Source organism: Mauremys reevesii, linkage group 16, assembly GCF_016161935.1.
Source record: "Mauremys reevesii isolate NIE-2019 linkage group 16, ASM1616193v1, whole genome shotgun sequence".
In the NCBI taxonomy this organism is placed as follows: domain Eukaryota; kingdom Metazoa; phylum Chordata; order Testudines; family Geoemydidae; genus Mauremys; species Mauremys reevesii.
Genome location: NC_052638.1, coordinates 6,947,225 through 6,969,759, shown reverse-complemented (window position 1 = coordinate 6,969,759; position 22,535 = coordinate 6,947,225). Strand labels below are relative to the sequence as shown.

General features: G+C 43.7%; 1 protein-coding gene across 11 annotated transcripts in view; it reads right to left on the bottom strand.

Moving 5' to 3' along the window:
* Window positions 1-22,535, bottom strand: part of LRRC36 (leucine rich repeat containing 36) — a 40,129-nt gene that overhangs the window by 3,548 nt on the left and 14,046 nt on the right. For 6 of the 11 annotated variants that reach the window (XM_039503916.1, XM_039503923.1, XM_039503922.1 and 3 more), the window contains 8 exons: window positions 21,803-21,894; window positions 21,017-21,162; window positions 19,907-19,958; window positions 16,226-16,693; window positions 12,141-12,439; window positions 9,346-9,511; window positions 5,031-5,197; window positions 3,510-3,624 (listed from right to left, as the gene is read on the bottom strand). In XM_039503916.1, the coding sequence (XP_039359850.1) occupies window positions 3,510-3,624; window positions 5,031-5,197; window positions 9,346-9,511; window positions 12,141-12,439; window positions 16,226-16,693; window positions 19,907-19,958; window positions 21,017-21,162; window positions 21,803-21,894 (1,505 nt within the window). The remainder of the gene's footprint in view (window positions 1-3,509; window positions 3,625-5,030; window positions 5,198-9,345; window positions 9,512-12,140; window positions 12,440-16,225; window positions 16,694-19,906; window positions 19,959-21,016; window positions 21,163-21,802; window positions 21,895-22,535) is intronic. The other 5 variants (XM_039503917.1, XM_039503918.1, XM_039503919.1 and 2 more) reach the window with 5 other exon arrangements.

Sequence of the window (22,535 nt, the reverse complement as noted above, 5' to 3'; positions counted from 1 at the left end):
AAGCACACACAAAGACGCAAGCCAATCGACGACAATACTCTATCACTAAAGAGTTAAAGGGTGGAAATACAATTAATACCCCTCATCATGGGTTCATGTAAAATAGATCTTATTAAATGAACTCGATATACTTTGACAAGATTTAAAGTCCAGTTGTTAAGAATGTTAAATGTTGATAAATGAATTTTAATATGGCCAAGTTCAAGCTCCTACATCTAGGAACAAAAAATGTAGGCCACAGAATGGGTGACTGTATCCTAGAAAGCAGTGACCCTGAAATTAATTTAGGGGTCAATATAGATGAAGTTTATGTTTAGCTGGTTAAGTGTGATACTATGCTTAAAAAAGGGCTAGCGGAATATTTGGATATATTAACTGGCAAATACTTCACAGGACTACGGTTGTGGCATCACCTCTATATATGACATCGGTAAGGCCGTTACTGGATAGTGTGTCCAGTTCTAAAAGGATGTTGTATATTGTGAAAAAGTGCAGACAGCTCAGAGAAGAACTATAGGAACGGTTCGAAGTCTGGAAAACATGCCGTACAGCAAGAGGCTAGAGGAGTTAAATCTATTTCACTTATTAAAGAGAAGAGGTGATTTAATGATGAGTTGTAAGTACCTACAAAAGAAGACTTTGATATTAGAGGACTCTGTAGTCTAGCAGACAGGCAGAACAAGATCCAATGGCTGGAAGTTGAAGTCAGTGAAGGTCAAATTGTAAATAAGACAAATTTAACAGCAAAGGTAATTAATCATTGGAACAGAGTACCAAGAGATGTAGTAAATTCTCCATCATTTGAAGTCTAAGTCAAGACTGCATGTTTTTCTAAAATGTATGCTGTGGTTCAACCACAAATTGTTGGGTTAGAAGTAGGGATCACTTGGTCATTCTAGAGCCTGCTTCAGAAGGTCAGATTGGATGATCAGACCCTTCTGGCCTTCATCTATGAATCTGCCTGAAATGAGGTTGTGGCTACTACCAGTATTACTGGCAACTGATCTCATGTTGGGGAGCATGAGTTTAAACTTAATCCCACTGCCATCTGGTGCCTTATCCTCTGTGGGATAGAGACAGGTCAAAGCTATCTGATATGTGGAAAGGGATTCCCTCACTTAGTCCTGACAGGAATTAGGGAGGTCCTAGGGTTCTCAGAGTCTGTCCTCCGGTGGTATTGTTCTAATGTGTTTCCTGATCCCTACATTTATAGCAATCTTGTTCTGGTTGCCCAACCCTCTGATGTGCCCCAGAAGGGCACATGTGACACAGCTGGTCATCAGCATAGTGCTTCATTAGTTGTGCAGTGGTAATATTTGCATGCACTAAATCACATTAGATGCCTGTGACAGTCCCCTTGGCAAACGGTCTCCCATTCTTTGCAAACAACTCTCGCCTCAGACCTGAGAAACTCACTAGACCGAACACACGTCTTGTAGGGTATTTGTTCATAAGAGGCAACATGTAAGGTATCTATATAAAGCTCTTAACTTATCAAGACTCGTTATCAATTTTCCCACCCAATTTTTCCCACCAATGTGCAGAATGAATTTTGTTATGTGCAGCAATATGGAGGTGGTGTGTGACCCATCACATTCATATCGGTGCACAGAACACAATTCATGTGGTGGGGCCGAGGGTTGGGGTGCAGGGGTGTGAGGGCTCCGGCTGGGGATGCGGGCTCTGGGGTGGGGCTGTGGATGAGGTGTTTGGGGTGCAGGAGGGTGCTCCAAGGCTATGGCGGGAAGAGAGGACTCCCTGCAGCTCTCTCCCCGCAGCAGCACCTGGGGTGAGGGGTGGGGCGGTGCCTTTCCCCACTGCGGCAGCTCCAGGGCTGGGGCCACAGGATAGGCACCCGGTCCCTGCAGATCCAGCCAGGGCTGGGTTCAGGGTGGGGTGCCTCGCCTGCAACAGGTCTGGGCTGGGGATGGGTTTGGGAAGGAGCACCCCATGACAGGGCTGGGCTGGGCTGGGCCGGGCCACCCGGGTTCTTTTTTTAACTAACTATAGACAGGTATCATATACAGCAGTGGTTCTTAACCTGGGGTGCACGCACCCCCTGGGGGTGTGAGACATGCCAGTTTTTTTTAGAAGGTAAATCATCAAAAACACAAATTAAGCACAGGCATGTAAGTACAACTACTCTGTTTCATCAAATCTGTGCATTTATTAACATTATACATTTTTTAACGATTACTGTAATATACAAACAAAAATATATCTAGGTTTAAGGGGTGCGAGAACATATTTTGAGAACCAAAGGGGTGCAGGCTGCAGTAAAGGTTAAGAACCACTGATATACAGGTATCGAGAGAGACTTGCAGAAGCAAGGATAGGGCGCTCCAACAACCATCACAGGAGGTAGGAAGAAACTGAGGAGGGCCTGGGGCAGCTCGGCCCTTTATACCTGCGCGATGTGCAACAGCAGAGGGTGCTCAGGCTGCCCCAACAGATACTGCTAAGGGTAAAAACTCTCTGCCAACTGTGCACTCCAGTGCACAAACACCTACAGTGGAATGGACGTGTGCAATCACTCGAAGAACCTTCTTAATAGGTGCCTTTCCTAACTCATAAATAAGTGTAGCCCCTAGTTCATGTTTTATGTTTGTTTGTTTCTATCACACTCTTGTTTATAGTTGAATCTCTATTCCTTCTTAAATAAAGAACATGAGAACAGCCCTACTGGGTCAAACTAAAGGTCCATCTAGCCCAGTATCCTGTCTTCTGACAGTGCCCAGTGTCAGGTGCCCCAGAGGAAATGAACAGAACAGGGAATCATCAAGTGATCCATCCCCAGTCGCCCATTCCCAGCTTCTGGCAAACAGAGGCTAGGGACACCATTCCTGCCCATTCTGTCTAATAGCCATTGATGGACCTGTCCTCCATGAACTTATCTAGTTCTTTTTTGAACCCTGTTATGGTCTTGGCCTTCACAACATCCTCTGGCAAGGAGTTCCACCTTTTTCTTGTTTTATTACAAGTGCTGTGTGGTATACAGGAGCAATGGTTTAAGGTAAAATTAGTAACCTACTCGTTTGAGAGCAGAAGATCTGGGATTACTGTGAGCAGCCTCTTGCAGGGGCTGGTTATCAGAGGGGAATGTTTCAAGAGGACTCGGGGACTGGAGTGCCCCTCTTGTTAACCTGCAAGATGAAGGCAGGCCTGGCATAGCCCAGGGGAGAATGCGTGAGTGGCTGAAAGGCTGGTGCTGTTAGGGAGTTATCACCCAGTTACCACAAGCAAGGCTCCCTCAGGCTAGAGGCAGGAGGGTAACAGTGACTCACACCCCAACAACCATCACAACACCACTAATTAGATGCTACAGCCTGGCTGAAAACTGATCCTTCATTTCTCAGCGTATTAGTGTTGAGCAGCATCTAAACAAACACTTGGACTTATTTCTAACTCTTCAGAGCTGCAATAACAGCACTTACCGGCAAGGAGAAAAGAATAATTCAGACACAATCATATTACATATATTAAGCCAAAACCAAGCCTTGTGAACCTACCGTAAGTGAGTGAGTGAGTCCCACTGAAGCAATAATTAGAGGCAGCAGTGTAGTCCACCTCCTGTAACTGGGAAGATGACACATGGCTCTCCTCCTGCGCCTTGGCTTGCTGCTGCTTCACACAGTCCGGAATTTGACAAAACAAAACAAAAACGGTTGAAAAATCCAAACATGTTAAGAGAAATTAAATATTTTCCTACAGTCTGATCCAATGTCCACCAAAGCCAATAGGTTTCAGAGTGGTGGTAGCCGTGTTAGTCTGTATCAGCGAAAACAATGAGGAGTCCTTGTGGCACCTTAGAGATGAACACATTTATTTGGGCATAAGCTTTCCTGGGCTAGAACCCACTTCATCAGATGCATGGAATGGAACATGCAGTAGGCAGTTATAAATACACAGCACTTGAAAAGATGGGAGTTGCCTTACCAAGTAGGGGGTCAGTGCTAACGAGGCCAGTTCAATCATGGTGGATGTGGCCCATTCCCAACAGCTGACAAGGTGTGAGTATCAGAGGGAAAATTACTTTTTGTAGTGACCCAGCCTCTCCCATTCTTTATTCAGGCCTAATTTGATGGTGTCAAGTTTGCAACTTAATTCCAGTTCTGCAGTTTCTCACTGGAGTCTGTTTTTGAAGGGTTTTTTTGTTGAAGAATGGCCATTTTTCAATCTGGAATTAATTTGAAAACTTGACACCATCAAATTAGGCCTGAATAAAGACTGGATGTTAACTTGCTCAAAGGGATGAGGTCTGGACTGATGTTTGTAGATTGCTCTGAAGATGAAAACTGATATGTAAAGTGATGGCTATTACTGTCATTAGTGCACTGCTGCAGAAGAAGCAGAAAATGAAACCGTCTGGCTACAAAGATAAAGTGACCAGTCTGTTTTCACTGGTCACACTGCATGAAGCACAAAAACTAAGCAAACCGCATACATGATAAATTATTATTTTTAATTATTTCATTTTTAATAATCTGGAGGAAGATTTTCCCGGGCATGAAAGGCAGATGGGAGCTGAAAGTTTAATGATTTTTAGGGGGAGCTGAGTGCCTAGCTGCTTTTGTGCCTCTGAAAATTTGCCCCCTGAAATGGTGTTAGTGACTTAGATCAGGGATGATTTTTAATATACATCTTTTCCCTGACAATGTCCCCTTAACAAACACATGACATTGCAAATCAAATGCAAGACCATAACTCTCCAACCACCAGAGGCACATCCAAGATAGATCCTTCTCTCACAAGGCATTGTCAGTAAAAATGTGCTCACGTTTGACACTTCCACTGTACTGATACTTCCCAGGAGGTCTAGTCTCATCTACGGTATGGTGGGACTCAAGGAATGCAAATCCCACTTGAATGCAGACAAAAAGGCAATTTGTGTGTCATTTACACCTCTTTGTAATGAGCTGCACTGATTATCAGTTTTGGATTTTTATGTTACAAGGAAGTTTTCCTTATTGAAAAGTTCATCCCCTTGTTTCCATATGACACAGGCATGGGAAGGGAAGGAAAACACCTACCAAAGCCATGTTTGCTCTATCAAACGGCTCAGCATACTTCACCTGGGACCTTTGAAGTCTGGAAGCATTTCCAGCTAAGACTGATGGGCTATCCCCACCTGGTAGGTGAACATCCTTCTGTGGAGGGGTAGAGGCCATAAGATACAAAAGCAAATCTTGGGCTGGAGCTACAGAAAAACAAATGGGTTGGAAAAGCAGAGTCTGAAAAATAGAGCATTGGTTTCATGTTTAGTGACAGTATCAATAGCATTAGGTGGGAAATGGTTTTTTCCATATGGGGAAACTTTCAAGATTTTGAAAAATTTTCCTGCCTTGAATCAAGATGAAAAGTCGATCTCAAAAAATTTCAGACTGAAAATCTTCCCCAGAAATAAATCAGTTCCTGTTTGTTTCAATAATTTCAAACCATTTTATTTAGACGTCAGCCATTTTTGTTTGAACGTCGTTTTTATTTAAATTTTGAAATGTACTTAGTTTATAGTGTTTTGAAACCAAAAAATCATTTTGAACCAAAACCTGGAACTTTTTCATTTAGAAAATGTCAATGTCCCATTTTGACAAACTGGAAGCATTTTCCCTCCAAACATTAACAAAATGGCAATTTTGTGATAGAAAAACGCTTAGTTGAGAAATTCCTGACCTCTAAGTATCAATACACCTGGACTTTTTACAGTATCACATCTGAAGAAAAGGCCTGAATTCTAAAACGTTGGACAGTTTGGCTCTGACATACTGGTTGGTCCCTGTCATGAACATACAGCTCAGGGTAGCATAAAATCCCTCCTTTACCTGTACGGGGTTAAGAAGCTCAAATAACCTGGTTGGCATCTGACCAAAAGGACCAATAAGGGGAGAAGATACTTTCAGATCTGTAGGGGAAGGTTTTTGTTTTGTCTCTTTTGTTGTTCTCTTCAGGTCAGAGAGGAACCAGGGCAGGAAAAATACATCTCCTAAAGCCATATCTGAAATAAGCATCTAAGATTACAAATTGTAAATAATAGCAAGGAAATGCATTAGGTTATCTTTTGTTTTAGCTTGTGAATTGTCCCTATGCTAAGAGGGAGGTTTATTCCTGTGTTTTGTAACTTTAAGGTTTTGCCTAGAGGGGAATCCTCTGTGTTTTAAATCTCATTACTCTGTAAAATTACCTTCCATCCTGATTTTACAGAGGTGCTTCTTTTACTTTTTTCTTTATAATAAAGTTCTGCTTTTAAGAATCTGATTGGTTTTTAGTCTCCTAAAAACCCAAGGGTCTGGTATGTGCTCACCTTGTTAACCTAGTTGACCTCCAGCCTCCCCAGGAAAGGGGTTGAAGGGCCTTGGGGGGATATTTTGGGGAAACAGGAACTCCAAGTGGTCCTTTTCCTGAATCTTTGTCTAACTCACTTGGTGGTGGCAGCAATACTGTCCAAGGACAAGGAAGAATTTGTGTCTTGGGGAAGTTTTAACCTAAGCTGCTAGAAATAAGCTTAGGGGGTCTTTCATGTGGGTCCCCACATCTGTACCCTAGAGTTCAGAGTGGGGAGGGAACCCTGACAGTCCCTAAGGATTAGATTCACAGAGGAGCTTAAGAAAGGTGACTCTGAGCATTGTCACACCTTATTTTTAGGTGCCTGGAAAATCACTGGGATTCCCAAAGCCTGAGTTCAGCACCCAGATTCCCTATACAATGAATGGGGAGACATAGATGCCTGAGAATAGGATTCATAAAAGCCAGCATACTAGGCAACTCCTTGTCTAAAATAGCCAGTGTGAGATGCCAAGGGTTCTGTGGTAAGCTCTGCCCCTCACAGAGATAGGTACCTAAATCCAGGCTGCAAGGAGGTGCCTCCCTCAGCCTGGGATTGTCAGGTGTGAACCCTCTCTTGGCATTAGGTGCTTACACAGTTCTAGCAAGAAGCTGGGGTGCAGATGCTCCTGCATAACTTTTAGCCTAGTGGTTAAGGTACTCTTCTGGGACATGGGAGACCCCCTAGCTCCAGTCTCACCTCGCCATGGAATTTTCTAGGTTGGAGTTCCCTGTTGAAGCTGTTCCACTCTAGATACATAATTTAAAAAGTCATTGGAGCAGGGGGACTGACTCCTGGGTGTCCCACTTCTCACATGAGTTCTTTAACCACCAAACTACAGGGTTATTCTCATGCTCATTTGTTCTCTCTTTCTCTCCGGCACAATGCTGAAGCTGTTCCACACTGGATAAATAATGAAAGAATCATTGGGCCAGAGAAACAGAGCATGAAAATGACCCTATAGCCTGGTGATCAGAGCACCCTCTGGGGAGGTGGAGGAGCTAGATCCACTGTCATAACTCCAATGATTATTTTTTAAATTATCCACAGTGAGGGAAGTCCCCCTGTTGGAGTATTCTACAGCCCTGTGGTTAGGGTGCTCACATGAGAGGTGGCAGATTTCTGTTCAAATCCCCGCTCCCTCTTAAGCAGAGGGGGGACTTGAACCAGGCTCTCCCACATCCCGTGTGAGTACCCTAAACATTAAGGTAGGACCTTCTCCACCAGCTGCTTTGTGTGAGTTCACTTATAGGAGCCTGTGACGGGGCACTCTACTCACTGCAAGATGGCACCTCCTCCTGGCCTGCCAACGGGGGGGCAAAGGGGACAATTGCCCAGGGGCCTGGGCAATTTAAAAGGGTCTGGGGGCTCCCGTCCGCTGCTGCCAGTCCCGGGCCCTTTTAAATCGCCCAGGCAGGCCGCAGGGCTCCTAGGCACACGCAACCACTCTGGGCCCCGTGCTTTGGGGGCCCCACGCTTTGCAGGGCTTCATGGGCCGGTGTGACTGGCCAGCACAGGCAGTCCTGGAAGTGACGGATTCATCACTTCTGCCCTGGGCCCTGCCCCCCTAGAGATGGCTCTGGCCCTGGGCCTGGGGCCTGGAATTTCTGTCAGCGGGCCTGGCTCTGTGTGGCCAAGATCCCTCACTGCAGTTGCATGCTATCTCTCTTGGTCTCCAACCTTTCTCTCACTCCAGGAGCTGCTGCTGCTTCTCCGTGACTCGGCCCTTTGGCCAGGTCCCCGTGCAGTTTCTCCTTTTGGGGTGTGTATCAAAGTCCCTTCTCACCAGCAGTCTTCCCTTTCACTAACCCATGATGCCACTTCCCCCGTGGCAGGTAGGGAAACCCAGGCCTGCCCTCTACACTGGGTTCCAGCCCAGGGACCCTGCAACTCACAGCCAAGGTCTGTTCAGTGCCCAGCCTTGCTGCTTACTCCCTGGGCTGCTCCCAATCCTGTGTCCCACAGGCTTTTTCCCACGCTGCTCTCTTCAGGGTACAGCCTTCCCTCCGGGCTGGGCCAGTCCCCCAGGGTCCTACTCTTTCACTGGGTTCTCTACTAAACAGTCGGTGATTGCAAACTTCCTCTCAGGAGCCTTTGCTGCTGCTGCTGCCAGCTTCCTGGGTTCACGCTAGCCCAGCCCCCCTCTACTCAGGTGAGCTTCCCTCTAATCAAGGCTCTCCACTCAGCCTATATCACCCTCTTTTGCTGCTTAGTTGGCTGATTGGGCCTGTCTGGCCTAATTCAGCCCTCTCAGAACCAGTGTGGGGAGTGCACCCCGTCGCAGAGCCCAGTCTGGTAGGTGAGGACTGAGCACACTCACCAGATCAGGCTCTGCAACCGAGTTAGGTAGAAGAACCCCTCTCTTCCCCCAGCTCATGCATCATACTGGGGTTAGGCTTCCAGATGTCTGGCATGTGGCTGCAGTGCGAGTGCACAGAGGTAGAAACGTAGGCACCTGGGGAACTCTTACTACAAAAATATAGGTGCTGAGTGATTATTTTAGGAGCCTACAGGGTTTGGGGGCAGTTGAGCAGCAGTTTTGTGAATCCCCATGGAGGCCTGATGCTGGGATTTAGGTGCCTGAAGTGGTCGTTAGCTCCTTTTGTGAATCTAGCCCTAGATTTATTGCAGCTTTTCTTGACTTGCATTTCTACTATGCACTGCACCTGCACAGCATACGCTATGCAGCAACTGTAAGGAAACCACGCCTCAGAGTCACAGAAAACATTACTTACTGCTTGGCAATATATGAAAAATCATCATATCTTAAGAGAATTCTCCAGAATGGGGAGCTACCACTTTGTAACAGGAAGGGACTGCAGGAAAAGTTACCCCTGGAGCCAGAAATTGCACCAAGTGAAATCCAAGTGACGAAGAGTTAGAATAACTTCCCATCCGCAAATGCCAATTGGGAGAAAGCAGTTTGATGTTTAAGCCACAGAATTGCAGGTTGCCTGGGAGGATCGGTACAGTAGAGACAAAAACAGACTTAGACTATTCATTCAAATTCAAATGAAATAACTTACCAAGAAAATTCTTGTTGAGGAGGAGGGACCCAGCTCCATCCCAGTAACGATCTACCAGCTCCAGGAGCTGCTGTAGGACAACAGCAATATGTGATGCTTTCTCAGTCCTTTTGGGACTTTGACTTTCTGTGAAACTCGTATCATTGCTCAGATCATTGGGGACAGACTAAGGACAAAAAAGGCAAAACCAACTATTTATTTTTCCAGATAAATTATGCAATAGATTTGCAAGCATCTAACTTATATGCATAAACCAGGTATTTGTGCATGCATATTTCCAACTGGCACAGAACTGGCCAGGTGCACAGGAAGATACCTGATTTGTGTGAGAATGTAAGCTTGGGGCACCTGAATTTACATGCACAATTGCATGAGGTTCATTTTGTAAAGGCAACCTGTACATAAAGATACATACAATCTAAATAAATCACATAGGGCTTCAAAAACGTAAAGAAAATAGAATTTTTCCTCTCTTCATATTAAGGACATAAAACCCCTTTGAAGTCGTATGCTGCACAGAGGTACTACAAGTAAGATGGGTACTGAGAAAGAGACTACTGGGACCATGCAGCTTCTCCTCCTGTATAATGCAAGCTAGAGAATTTCACACTGTAATTCATTCATCATCTCAAGAGCGTATGTTTTAGAAAGACACCTGATCTTGATTTAAAGACTTCAAGTGCTGGACAATCCAACACATTCCTTGGGAAGCTGTTCCAGTGGTTAATAACACTTGTTCAAAATTAGTGTCTATTTCCAAGTTGAATTTGTCTTGCTTCAACTTCCAGCCATTGGTTTCTGCTTGATTAACAAGGGGTCTCTACTATTTTTCTTCCCGTTTAGGAATTTACAATCAAGTAGCCTCCTAATCTTTTTCATAAGCTAAGTAGACTGAGCTCCGTAAGTCTCTCATTTCCAGTATTTGAATCAATCTCTTGGTTCTTCTAAGCCCTTTCCAATTTTTCAACATCCCTTTTAAAATGTGGACACTAGAACTGGATACTGTGTGTGAAATCCTGGCTCCACTGAAGTCAGTAGTAGTTTTGCCATATACTTAAATGAAGCCAGAATTTCACACAGTTTTCCAGTAAAGGTCTCACTAAGGCTTCTTACAGGATTAATATAATCCTCCTACTTGATATTTCTCTCTTTATACATGAAAGAATTGCATTAGCCCTCCTAAAGCATTGCACTGGGAGTTCACGTACAGTTGGTTTCCACCAGCCATGACCCTTAAATCCTTTTCAGAGTCACTGCGTTCCAGGACACAGTCTTCCAACCTGCAAGTGTGACCTACCTTTGTCCCTACCTGTCTGACTTTGTGTTTGGCCACATTAAAACATATGTTTGGCTGTGCCCAGTTTACCAAGTGACCCAGATTGCTCATCACTAATTATCATTAATGATCCCCCAAGCAATATTTGTGTCATCTACATGCTTTATAAACAATGGTTTTATGTTTCCTTTCAAGAGCCCTGAGATATTGAGGAATTCCCAGCCTGTTCTCTTAGAATCTCAGAAAATTTACCATGGGGCACATTTTCCACTGCATCACAGCAGTGTGACCTGCTGGTATAATTCCATTGGCTTCCATGGAATTATGAGTAAAACTAGTATAATGCAGTGGCAAATTAGTCCCAATGTTAAGGTATATGGAACTAAGAAGACACAAGAGAGTAGACACAGGCCAAAACTCTATCCTCAGGAATTCACAAAATGCATACAGTGGGAATCAGGACTAGTGTACAATGTTGGCATAAAGTCCCTGCTTGTGTTGTTCTGATTCCTAGAGTTTTAAGGCCAGGAGGGACCACTGGATCATCTGGTCTGGCCTCCTGTATATCACAGACCATTACATTTCACCAAACTACCCCATATTGAGCCCAATAACTTAGGTTTGGCTAAAGCAGATCTTCCACACGGCCATCAGTTTGTATCTGAGACATCGAGAGATGGTGAGTCGACCATCTCCCTTGGAAGTTTGTTCCAACAGTTAACCACCCTCAATGCTAAAAAATTGTGCCTAATTTCTAACTTGAGTGTGTCTGGCTTCAGCTTCCAGCCACTGGTTCTTGTTCTGCCTTTCTCTGCTAGACAAAAGAACCCTTTAGTTCCCAGTATATTTCTGGTGCTACACTGTGCACGCCCTCAACTATGTATTCCACGTTACAGCAGCCTGAGGTGCTGAACAGCAGCAGGCTTAGGACAGCTAGTATGGTGCAATGTCATCACAATCACTCCTCCTTTTTGATAGCCATGCCCCCTTCTCATCTACACTTATAACAAAGAGGACATGTGATGTGCAGCCTCTCCGACGTCTGTAGACCACTGCACGCTCACACTTGTGCTTGGGTGATAATCCCCAAACCACTTAGAAAATGTTTGTGTCCAACCTACGCTGCCAGTGTGGTGCAAAGTGGGCACAATAACTCCATCTCTAAGACTGGACATTCCATATTAAGGTGATCCCAATGCTGCTGGGCTTGGACCCCCAAGTCTGCAAGATCCTGGATTCAAAATTAAGTGCTGCCAGTTAGTGTCAGAGGAGGATCTATTGCTTACTCAAGTTGGGGTACTGTTTTCTTAGAGTACCTTTTTCATGTTATTTTCCGTAACCCATTATAAGTAGCATTCTACAGTTTTGTAGTATTTAAAATAATCATACAAAAACATATCAGCTCTTACAACCATTTTCTGTTATAAATAGGCATATTATAATGAGATGCCAATATAAATCGCCACTAATAGCAAATGCATTTCTGTACAGCAAAGAGGCTAAATAGTAAGACACTTGCCTCCTTATTTGACTCTTTAAAACAATGCTGAGGGGACAGTGATGAATGCAGTCTGTCACTTTGTTTATACCCCATTTTAGAAGGGCCCAAGCACCTGTTAGCTGCAGATTCGCTGTCTTTCCTAGGCATTGCAGATGGGAATGTTTTTCTCATTGCTGCTGGCTGTGAATGCTCAAGCAGCGCTTCAGCTGATAAAGGTTGATGCCTTGATGTTAAATCACTGAAGCTGGTAGACAATGTAGAAAAACGAGTGGCTAACAGAGCAGGGTCACTGGTTAGGTGTGTATTGGTGTTCAGATCTAGGGGAAGGAAAACAGGAATGCAGATTAACCGTCTCAGACATTTTTATCCTCCTTTCCCCCCTGTATCTTTCGGTGCTCTCCTCTAAGTAATAACTCACATATACTTATCAGTAGAGGAAGGACTATGATTCTAGCAAAGTTTCAAAGGGGTCATTCATATAAAACAAAAGCAAACCCAAAACACTGAGCGACTGTGTTTCTGGGAAGGGCATAGAGGGGAAACAAAACAGCTGGGGCGGTGGATAGATGTAGGCCAGGTTGAGTGAATATGTCCAGACCCGCCCAAAGATCAATGACCTGCAATGTGACTATAGAACCAACATTTTTACACTATGTCAAAAATAATCTAATTAAACAAATATTAATTCAGTTTTAGGCAAAATGTGGGAGATGCATCACTTTGCAGACATCTTGTCTGAAAGGAGGGTGTAGTCTTATGAAGCTGGCTCTGGAAAAGAGAGATGGGTCTACATGAAAACCTTTGATAGATATGTTCCCTTAAAAAAAGTCTTAGTAAGTTTAGCCAATGGAGATTGATTATGCTTCAAGATTCTAGCCTCCACCCCCTTCATGCACGGGAAGCACTGTATACACAAGCTGTAAATGAAATAATCCATGCAAGAATTCCTAGTTATGTACACAACCATGTAAAGGAACTTGACACAAAAGATTAATCATTGGAAACAAAAGACTTTTGTTATCCCCTCCTTGTAAGTTGTTTAAAGGTACTAAACCAGGTAGCTGGTTATTCCCCACTATCGTTTGCTTTTGCAATGAAGCCATTTGCAATAAATGTGAGAAATAGCCCCATGGTAAAGGGATCAAAATGCCTTCTGGATTAGAACAGAAAATAGCTTTGTACATGCTGACGAGGTCTTGTTTTTGCAGGCAGAAGAAACCCTGTTAAAAATGATAGAACAATGGACTTTGGAATGTGGGCAGGTATCAGGGATTCCACATGAACTACAAGAAGTCTGAAATGGTGGGAACTACTATTCCTCAAAGGGTCAAACTAAACTGTTGTCAGCTACGTACATTTAAATGGGTAAAGAAATTTTAAAAATATTTAAGTATGTTGTGGAGAAACGTAAAAAGCATTACTGTCCGATGTGGAATAAAATAATACAAGACTGGAAGGAATGGAAGAGCTATGACATGTCTTGGCTAAGTAGTGTAGCCATGATCATCTTCTTGTCGTGTCCTCATATTGCTTCCCACCACGTCCATGCACATGCGACTGCTGATCACTGCATTCTGCCAGATCACTGGAAGAGCATTTATTCTCAAGCTGCTGACATCACAGGAGATGCTTCATATTTTAAGGTTCTCTGCTACAGTCACAGGTATTGGGGCCAGAAAGATATAGCCCCACTTGAGCATCACATCTTGTAGCTTAAAGTCATTTATGCTCATAGGAAGTGGGATAAACAATTGACAAATGGCAGGGTAGGAGATGATCGCATGTTGGGGACCGGTCATCTGTCCTCGACCATCGTGTCAAGATGCTTGATTGGAAAAACCAGCTTTCCAAGAAGAAGTGGCAGCTGCAGAAGATGCGGGAGGAGGCAGATGCCTCTTGTGATTTCTGCTCTTCTGTCTGGATGGGTCCTGGATACAAGGCATAAAAGCTGGACACCAGTGAGGATGCTGAGGGTGATACCGCTTTCTTTTTGTTGCTGGCATACAGATGCCCAGAGACTTAAGCGTTGCCCTTAAATATTTGAGACTATATAGCCTAGCATCTGTTTTGTCTGACAACAGCAAAGGACCCTCAGACGGGAGGCCTTAAATGGTCTGTTGAGTTGACCCTCTGGAGGACGAGAGCCATGAACACCTCTCCATAGCAATGGCCATAGCCTGAGCAGCAGCGTCATCCCCATCTAGACTGCCCTGGAGAGCTGTCCTGGCCACTAATTTTCCCTCATCCACTATTGCAGCAGACTCCTGTTTCCTTTCATCCAGTAGCCTGTTCTTCACCCTTAAAACATTTCCCACAAGGTAAAATCATAACGCCCCAGCACAGCCTGCTGGTTTGCAATCCTAAGTTGTAAACTTCCTGTGGAATACATTTTTCTTCCAAATAGATCCAATTTTTTTGCCTCTTTTCCTTTGGGCGTTGCTGTCTGGTGACTCTCTCTCTCTCTCTCTCATTAGCAGCAGAGAATACTAGGCAGCCTCAAGGGATATGGGTATACAGATATCCAAACCCCTGCAAGGGGACACAATATAGTAGGGGGAAGAGAAGATGGGGTCTGCCCTAACACCTTGATGGGCTCAAGGATAGACCATTGATGGCAGGGCTACTCTACAGGGACCTGCCAAGGCTAAAATGTTCACCGGTCTGTGTGACTTGCTCATCCCAGGTGCTAAAATGCCTAGTTACGGCTCTGATCAAATTAATTTCTTTTTTTATTGTTAGAAGGTAAGCTTTGTATTGCACATTATTGGAAAGGTGTGGCCCCCCTCCTACTCCTGGAGTTGTGGTACAGCAAAATATGGACTGTCCTTGTAATGGAAAAGCTTTCACATCAAGTACACACACAAGAGAAGCACCAAAAAGAGTATAGGTGTTTAGAAATTTGATCACGCTTTTTAGCGTGGAGGAGAGCTCACCAGCGAAGAAGCCAGAATCTTTAGCCAGCGTCTTTGAATATTAACCTGATCCTCAAGAAATAACATCTTATGCAGCATGTTAACATTTTATTGTAACTTTGCCTTAATAAAAAGAGGATGAAAGAAATCCACCTATGCTATTATATTAGGAATCTAAAAGAGGCTTCAATATGAATGATCTTGCGTTTAGGGCTCTTCAACTAGTCAAATATAGACCACACAACAGACCTAGATTCAGCCCATGACATAGGGGATAGAGAGGTAAAATCAAGGTCCTGTCTACTCCACAAATAAAATTGTCAGGGAGGCTGGTTAAAAATTATTTTTTTATTAACATGGTCCTTCACTGTGTTTGTCCAGATCAGGCTTTAGTCTGGTTATGAGATTCCTCTGCTATCTGGAACTCTATCTGCAATCAGCTTAGGGGACAACGGAGTTATAATCATGCTCCCTGACGTGGTTTTATCAAATACCCCAACAGCTATGTGGGTGAAGCCAGACAATCACTACGCTCTCAAATGAACTCACACAGAAAAGTGGTAGACAAACACATCATATCACCCCTGGGCAAACACTTTTCACAAAAGGATCACTCCATACCTGATCTTTCAATACTCATCCTCAAGGGAAACCTACATAACATCTTCAAAAGGTGAGCCTGGGAACTGAAGTTCATGCTGCTAGACACTAAGAGCCATGGACTTAACAGGAACACTGGTTTCATGGCTCATTACAAAACCCTGTAATACACACCTGCCAGCTAACCTTTTAATGGCCCACTTCAAACTCTGTTCATATAAACAAGCTAACCCTTATTGCCTACTCTATCTCCAGTGACTTCCTACAACACATTACCTCTTATGCTTAACTATCTGTCCCAACTTGTATTTAACTCAAACACTTTGATTTCTTTCCTCAGATCGAAGAAGAGTTTTATGTCGTTTGAAAGCTTGTATCTTCCATAAGCGAAGCTGGTCCAATAAAAGATTACCTCACCTTTCTTGTCCCTCTCATATCCTGGAACGAACATGATTTTTATTTGTAGGTTAGCAAGGGCCTAACATTCATTTGGTGGCCACAAAAGTAGGAACGGAAGTAAATCCAATCCTCCCTGCCACGGCCTGAACCTCTCAAAAGGAAAACCATTAAGACAAGTAAGTGTGTCTTTACCTGAACTGAGTTTTAAGAGGCTTCGAGTGCTATTGTCCATCTCAGTGGGCTGTGTCAGTAAATCACTACTAGTGGACTGTGAAGTTGTCTTCATTTCATTAGCAAGGCTTACACTTGAATCTCGGAAATTTGTACTTCTCTTATCTTTTTGAAGTCTCTTAAAGTCCTTGTTCTGAGGGGTGGAGGAAAGGTAGAGGTGGTCATAACTATCTAGACTAGTATCTCTGTGTGACTTGTATGGGTTCGTTTTGTTGGTGTCACTCAAATGCAGTCTCTTGGTTGAAGAAATGTCCTGGTTAAGGTAATAAGTATTAGGTTTTCCTATTATGTCCTTCTCAAGAGAGGAGTCTAAGGAATCATTTTCTGAAAAGGTCACCCGAAATTCTCCTCTTGTGAGTCCAGCTCTTATTTTGTCTGGGGAGCGCAGGGATGAACGCATTTGTGGTGGTGATGGAAGGGATCTGTATTCTGCCAAAAAACAAGCACAAACATAGGAGTAAAAATTGTGAAAACGGCAAAACATTCACCGAAAGTTATTTTTACTCATATTCCAACTTCACACTTAAGTTGCCTGCATTTATAAGCCTCCTGTGAAGAACAACTGGCCCCCCACAGAAAGAAGTCATAAGAAAGCAGCCACTTGAATATAACGTCTTATGTTGTACACACTTATGAAATCATACATTAGAGATGGAAAAGATCCATTTGATCTCAGCTATCCCTTCTCCTACAAGAACAAATTCAGGATTATTCCTTACAACATATTCCCCAGTGCTTGAAAAATTCCAGTATTAAATGTCTCAAATGATGGGGCTTCCGCCATTTCTCTTAAGTGCCACATTTGGATGCCCTGTCACCATTCACAATCATGTGCTTTTTGTAATGTTCATTGCCCCAAGAAATCTCCAACAACTTTCAAACAGTGGGAATTCAAAGAGAGTCACATACTTCTCGAGTGGACGTTGCAAGATCCAGTGCTAATGGCTTTGAAGTTTTAACTCTTTTGCTGGGACAAGTGAAGGGTGTGAAAGCTGAGACAACTTGGCAAGAGAGGACCCTGTGCAGTGGGAGGCATTGGTGAACTGGCAGGGGACCAACGATGGAGAGGCCACTGCTCAGCTGGACCACTATCGATCTCTGCAGTTGTGCTTGTGAGCAGAGTGCAAAGTAGCACTTGCGAAAATCCTTCAGCAGGAAAATCCAGTCCTTGCTCTTCTGAGCTACAGACAACACCAACAGGAAGTGCTGGATATTGCCTAGCACAATTCCTGATGGGAAGACAACTCAGAACTGCTGTTCCAACTCTGGAAAAGAATCTATCTCCAAAGTGGCCAGACACAAAGAGTAGCCAAATCAGACAAAAGGTAAAAACAGCTTACGAAAACTTTTACAACAGATGACGCTCAGCTAGACCAGGCAGTTCTCTAAAACTTGGTGCCCACGTTTGTGTCAAATTGGATAGCCAACGACAGCAGTCATAAAGAAAAAATAATTCAGTGTAGGGCCGGCCCCAGGCCAAGGGGCACCCCAGGCAAGGAACATCTTTGGCGCCCCCCCTCATTTGTTAAACTTTTGAATACCTCATTTTTATTGCATTTGTAGCCCATTTGATTATTTTGATGCATGATCTGCATGCATGATTTATCTGTCATATAAGACAATAAATTTACACGCTAGGCTAGGATCTGTAAACTTGCATTTATTCATGCTAACAACAAAAACAGCACCCCAAGCTCAGTGCCCCCCCAACCCCAGCACCCCAGGCAGTCGTCTGGGTCACCTGCCTCTAAATCTGACCCTGATCATATGTGATTGAGACCAACAGTGGAGAGTTCAACAGAAGCTATCAACATCTACAGTTTGTTCCTCAGAAAGAGCAATCAGAGCAAAATCTACGGATGACAGATGCAGAAGAAGATTCAAGAATTCCGAACCGACCTCTGCTGGTCGTTGCAACTAATGGACTGCCAGATGATCAAGTTGTTATATGTTGTTACTAGTGTAATTAGAAAACCAGTACAGAGATTGTACAGAGAGAGTACCAATTCAGAGATACTTAACAGATTGAGCTGTACTGAACTTTAATGATAGGGTGATAGTGTACGTTAAGTAAATGGTAGGAATGTAAACCTTAGGAGATGTACAGTAACTCCTCACTTAACGTTGTAGTTCTGTTCCTGAAAAATGCGACTTTAAGCAAAACAGTGTTAAGCGAATCCAATTTCCCCATAAGAATTAATGTAAATGAGGGGGTTAGGGTTCAGGGAATTTTTTTTCACCAGACAAAAGACTATATTTTACACACACACACACACACACACACACACACACACACACACACACACACACACACACACACACACACACACACACACACACAGTATAAGTTTTAAACAAACAATTTAATACTGGTACACAGTGATGATGATTGTGAAGCTTGGTTGAGGTGGAGGAGTCAGAGGGTGGGATAGTTCCCTTACTGCTAAACGATGAACTAGCAATTGGCTGAGCCCTCAACGGTTAATACTCTCTCTCTACACAAGGCAGCAGGAATGGAGGGAGATATGCGCATTTCCCTTAAGTACACTGCCTTGTTAATTAGTTCTGCTTGCTGAGACAGCAGCTGCTGCAAGCTCCCTCTGTGTCCTGAGCCCTGTTGTGTCCCCCCTGCTCTATGGAAGATGGGGTAAGTGGGGTGAAGGAGCAGGGGGGAGGGGGACACCCTGACATTAGCCCCAATCTTCCTTCCCTCTCTCCTCCCCCCTGCACAGCAAGCAGGAGTCGCGGGGAGCAACTCCAAGGCAGAGGGCAGGAGCAGCACATGGCAGTGGGGAGAGGGAATCAGCTGAACTGCAGGCACCTGCTGCACAGGGAACTTAGGGGAGCGGGGGGCTGCCAGTCCACCAAGCCCCCACCAGCTAGCTGCAACGGACTGCTCTTCCTGCAAGCAGTAGACAAAGCAGGCAGCTACCAAAGGATGTTAGAAGGGAGCATTACACAACTTTAAAGAGCATGTTCCCTAATTGATCAGCAATGTAACAACGAAACAATGTTAACCGGGACGACTTTAAGTGAGGAGTTACTGAAACTAATGGAATACTTAACTGTATTATACTGTTCAGCCACTAGATGGTGCTGTGTGTAATATACCTTATTTACGCTAACCTCAGCCATACCGGATAGAACAGTAAAGGAACTTATAGTGACCATATGTGGTGTGTATTACTGAGCAGGAAGCTCTGTGGTCAGTCCAAACCTGGTTCAGAATCCTGACCTGTCTGTAGTAGCCCTTCAGCCTATTGTGTACAGGAAATACATGACAACTATACTCAGAGCACCACTTCTACTGGCACAGTCAATTAACAGATTCATAGATCCCAAGGCCAGAAGGGACCACTGTGATCATCTAGTCTGATGTCCTGTGCAGCACAGGCCAGAGGATTTCCTGGAATTCATTCCTGTTTGTACAAGAGCAGATCTTTTAGAAAAGCATCCAATCTGGATTTAAAATTTGCCCGTGATAGAGATCCCACCATAAGCAGTGATAAATTGTTCCAATGTCAATATTAGATTCAGTAGTGCAGCAGGATGAATTTGAAAGAGAATTACAGGATTATTATTGATATAGGAAAGAATTAAAAGTCCCAGTGTTGAAAGAAAATTGAAGATTGAAGCATTTACCATCTTCCAGGTGACTGTGATTCAGCAACTGTTTTCCTGCCACTTCTTCCAGCTGAAAAATATTTGAAACATCAGATCATGCACTTCGTACTGATACAGAGGGTCCGAGTCATCCATTTATTAAAAGAAAATTTGAAAATGTGAAGCCTTGTGCTCCCTGAGTGAAAGGATTGCAACAGACAGGCTTTCTATGGCTACAGAAGCCACACTGATAACAAATTAGGTGCAGAACACAAGAGTGCAGGCTTGAACACAAATTTAAATGGAGCTTTTCAAACATGAAGTCACTAGCACCAGGAATTCAAACCCACAGTACGTCTGCTTCATTGGAAGTCTGCATTAAGGTTAAGAATTTAAACACAAACGTCAGCACAATCAAAAGTAAAGATTCCCACACCGAGGGGAACTAGGCCACACTGATGTCTGAAGTATTATATATACCCATTTATGCTTTTAAGCTGATTGCTGTAGGTACAATGAATCAGAGCATAGCCTCAGCTCAGGTAGCCCAAAGAGGATGGAAAATGGAGTTTCCCCTTGTGTATGGGAGTCCCCAGGTGGTGGTGGCAAGCCAGCGTGAAGGTACACCGTCCAATCCTGCCAATATGGAGCATATGGGGAGAGCTAACAGCATGGCTAGAGCATGCGCCTCACCAACAAATTTGGGGCAATTATTACCACGTTAGAGCAAGCCATTCAGTGTGCCCTGGGCTCAAGCTGTCTCCGGAAAGCTATCTATGTGTACCAACTGGATTCTGGGACATCTGAGCTGGCCTAATATGTGGACACCTTATTGTAGCTGTAGGAACCCGTAAACTATGAATTTCTTGACTACTGTGCATTTCAATTCCCAATCTTAAGGCTCTATTCATAAAGATTTTTGCACTGAACTTCATGTGCTTTTTAAATGATGTTGAAGTAAAAGGAAAAAGCTAAACTAAACTATACTATCCAGCCAATCTGCGCCCATGTTATATACAGCTGCTGAGGAAGGAAGGCAAAAAAAAATAATTAAAGCTTCACCAAAAAGAGATGCAAATCACTTAAAGAAGAGCAAGCAATGTGCAAGCATAGTGTTAGTGCTTAAACAACAACTCAAGAGTGTCTTACTTGGGTTCCCAGCGTGTTGCTGCATTGTTTATTCTCTTTAGCTGAACTGCTGGCCTGTACTGCAGAAGCAGATGAAGCATTTATTGAGGAATCCTTTGCTTCGCATTTTAATAGAAGCTTATGAGTTAACTGCTTTTGGCTTGACTCTGTTAAAGAGAAAATAATTAGAACCCGTGACTCAACATTGTAGAGGTAACTAGAAAGCGGTTGCTTTATTATGGGAGAAGGGTCGATTCTCAGAAAGAACCGCCTGATCATTTGCAATCTTCAAAAGCTTTCCCTAAAAAACATGCTCTGTGCACACAGTGAGTGCGCAAATGTCTGGGCCTTCGAGAGACAGCTCGAACAGGGGGCCAAAGGTCCTTGAAGCCCTGAGCTGCCAGTGACCAAAAAGGAAATGACAATGGTTGGGAGTGCATTCTTTTTTAATACCCTTCAGGCTCAAATATTTGTGCTCACAAGGGGCACCCGCAGGACCCCAACAGTCACTCCTTTACAGAAGATTCCAACCTAGCAGCATGGGGGATGCACAACCCAAAGTGTGGATCTACACAGCCAGATCTCAAAGGCAGTGCACTTTAGTTTTTGTACATGGACTGTAGTCAGTAGCTGAACTTTTTCCTTTTAAAGAGATGCTAATTATTAAGTGATTTCCCAAATTAGTCAGAATAAAACACGAGGCTTTGCTTCCTCCTGTATTTTCAATACCTGCATATTTCCAACTTTGTATACAGGCCTGCTATACATCTTTGTATTTGCTACATTAATTGGTAAGAAGCAACTTACCAGTTTGATTTCTGCTGCTATCAATATCCCAACTAGGTACTGAAGAAGTCCCTTTATCTACTGCATAGTTCTTCATTGTATTCTCCCTACAGCTGTAACCGAAAAGAGATTTCCCGGGGTTAGGTGTAGAGTAATATGAGTAAGAGTGGCAGAATCGGGCCCTGCAACTGTACCCAAATGTAATAGAACTTTAACACCCTGTTTACAATCCTTTTCTTCCTCAAAATGTCATTTCCTATCAGTTACATTTTACAAAGAATACCCCCACTCTCTGGATGCAAGTACAGACAAGAAAAATATGACTGGTTTAAAGGGCATCCCATAGATACCAAAAGTCTCTGATCTACCAGGTTCTCTTCTACCAAAGTCTCTTCTACCACTGTCTATCCCAGCATAGAAAAGTGACAATTTTCTTTGGGCTGATCTACTCAAACATTTAGCTCCTGGCAATCTGGGGTGTAAATCTACCCCCCTCCCAATACTATTTCTTAGAGTGCTTTGATCCAGTCCCGTTTCAAAGTGGGGTAGATCAAAGCACACTAAGGAACTGTTAGTGTGCATCAGCAGGGTCCACAAACAGCTCCTTAGTGTGCTTTCATCATCTGCTTTGCAACTGGACTAGATCAAAGTGCACTAAGGAACTGCTAATGCTTGTCTACATAGTGCATTAGTGTACACCGGCTGGGGTATAAATTCTAGCACACACAAGCATGTGACATACTAACTGGCTGTG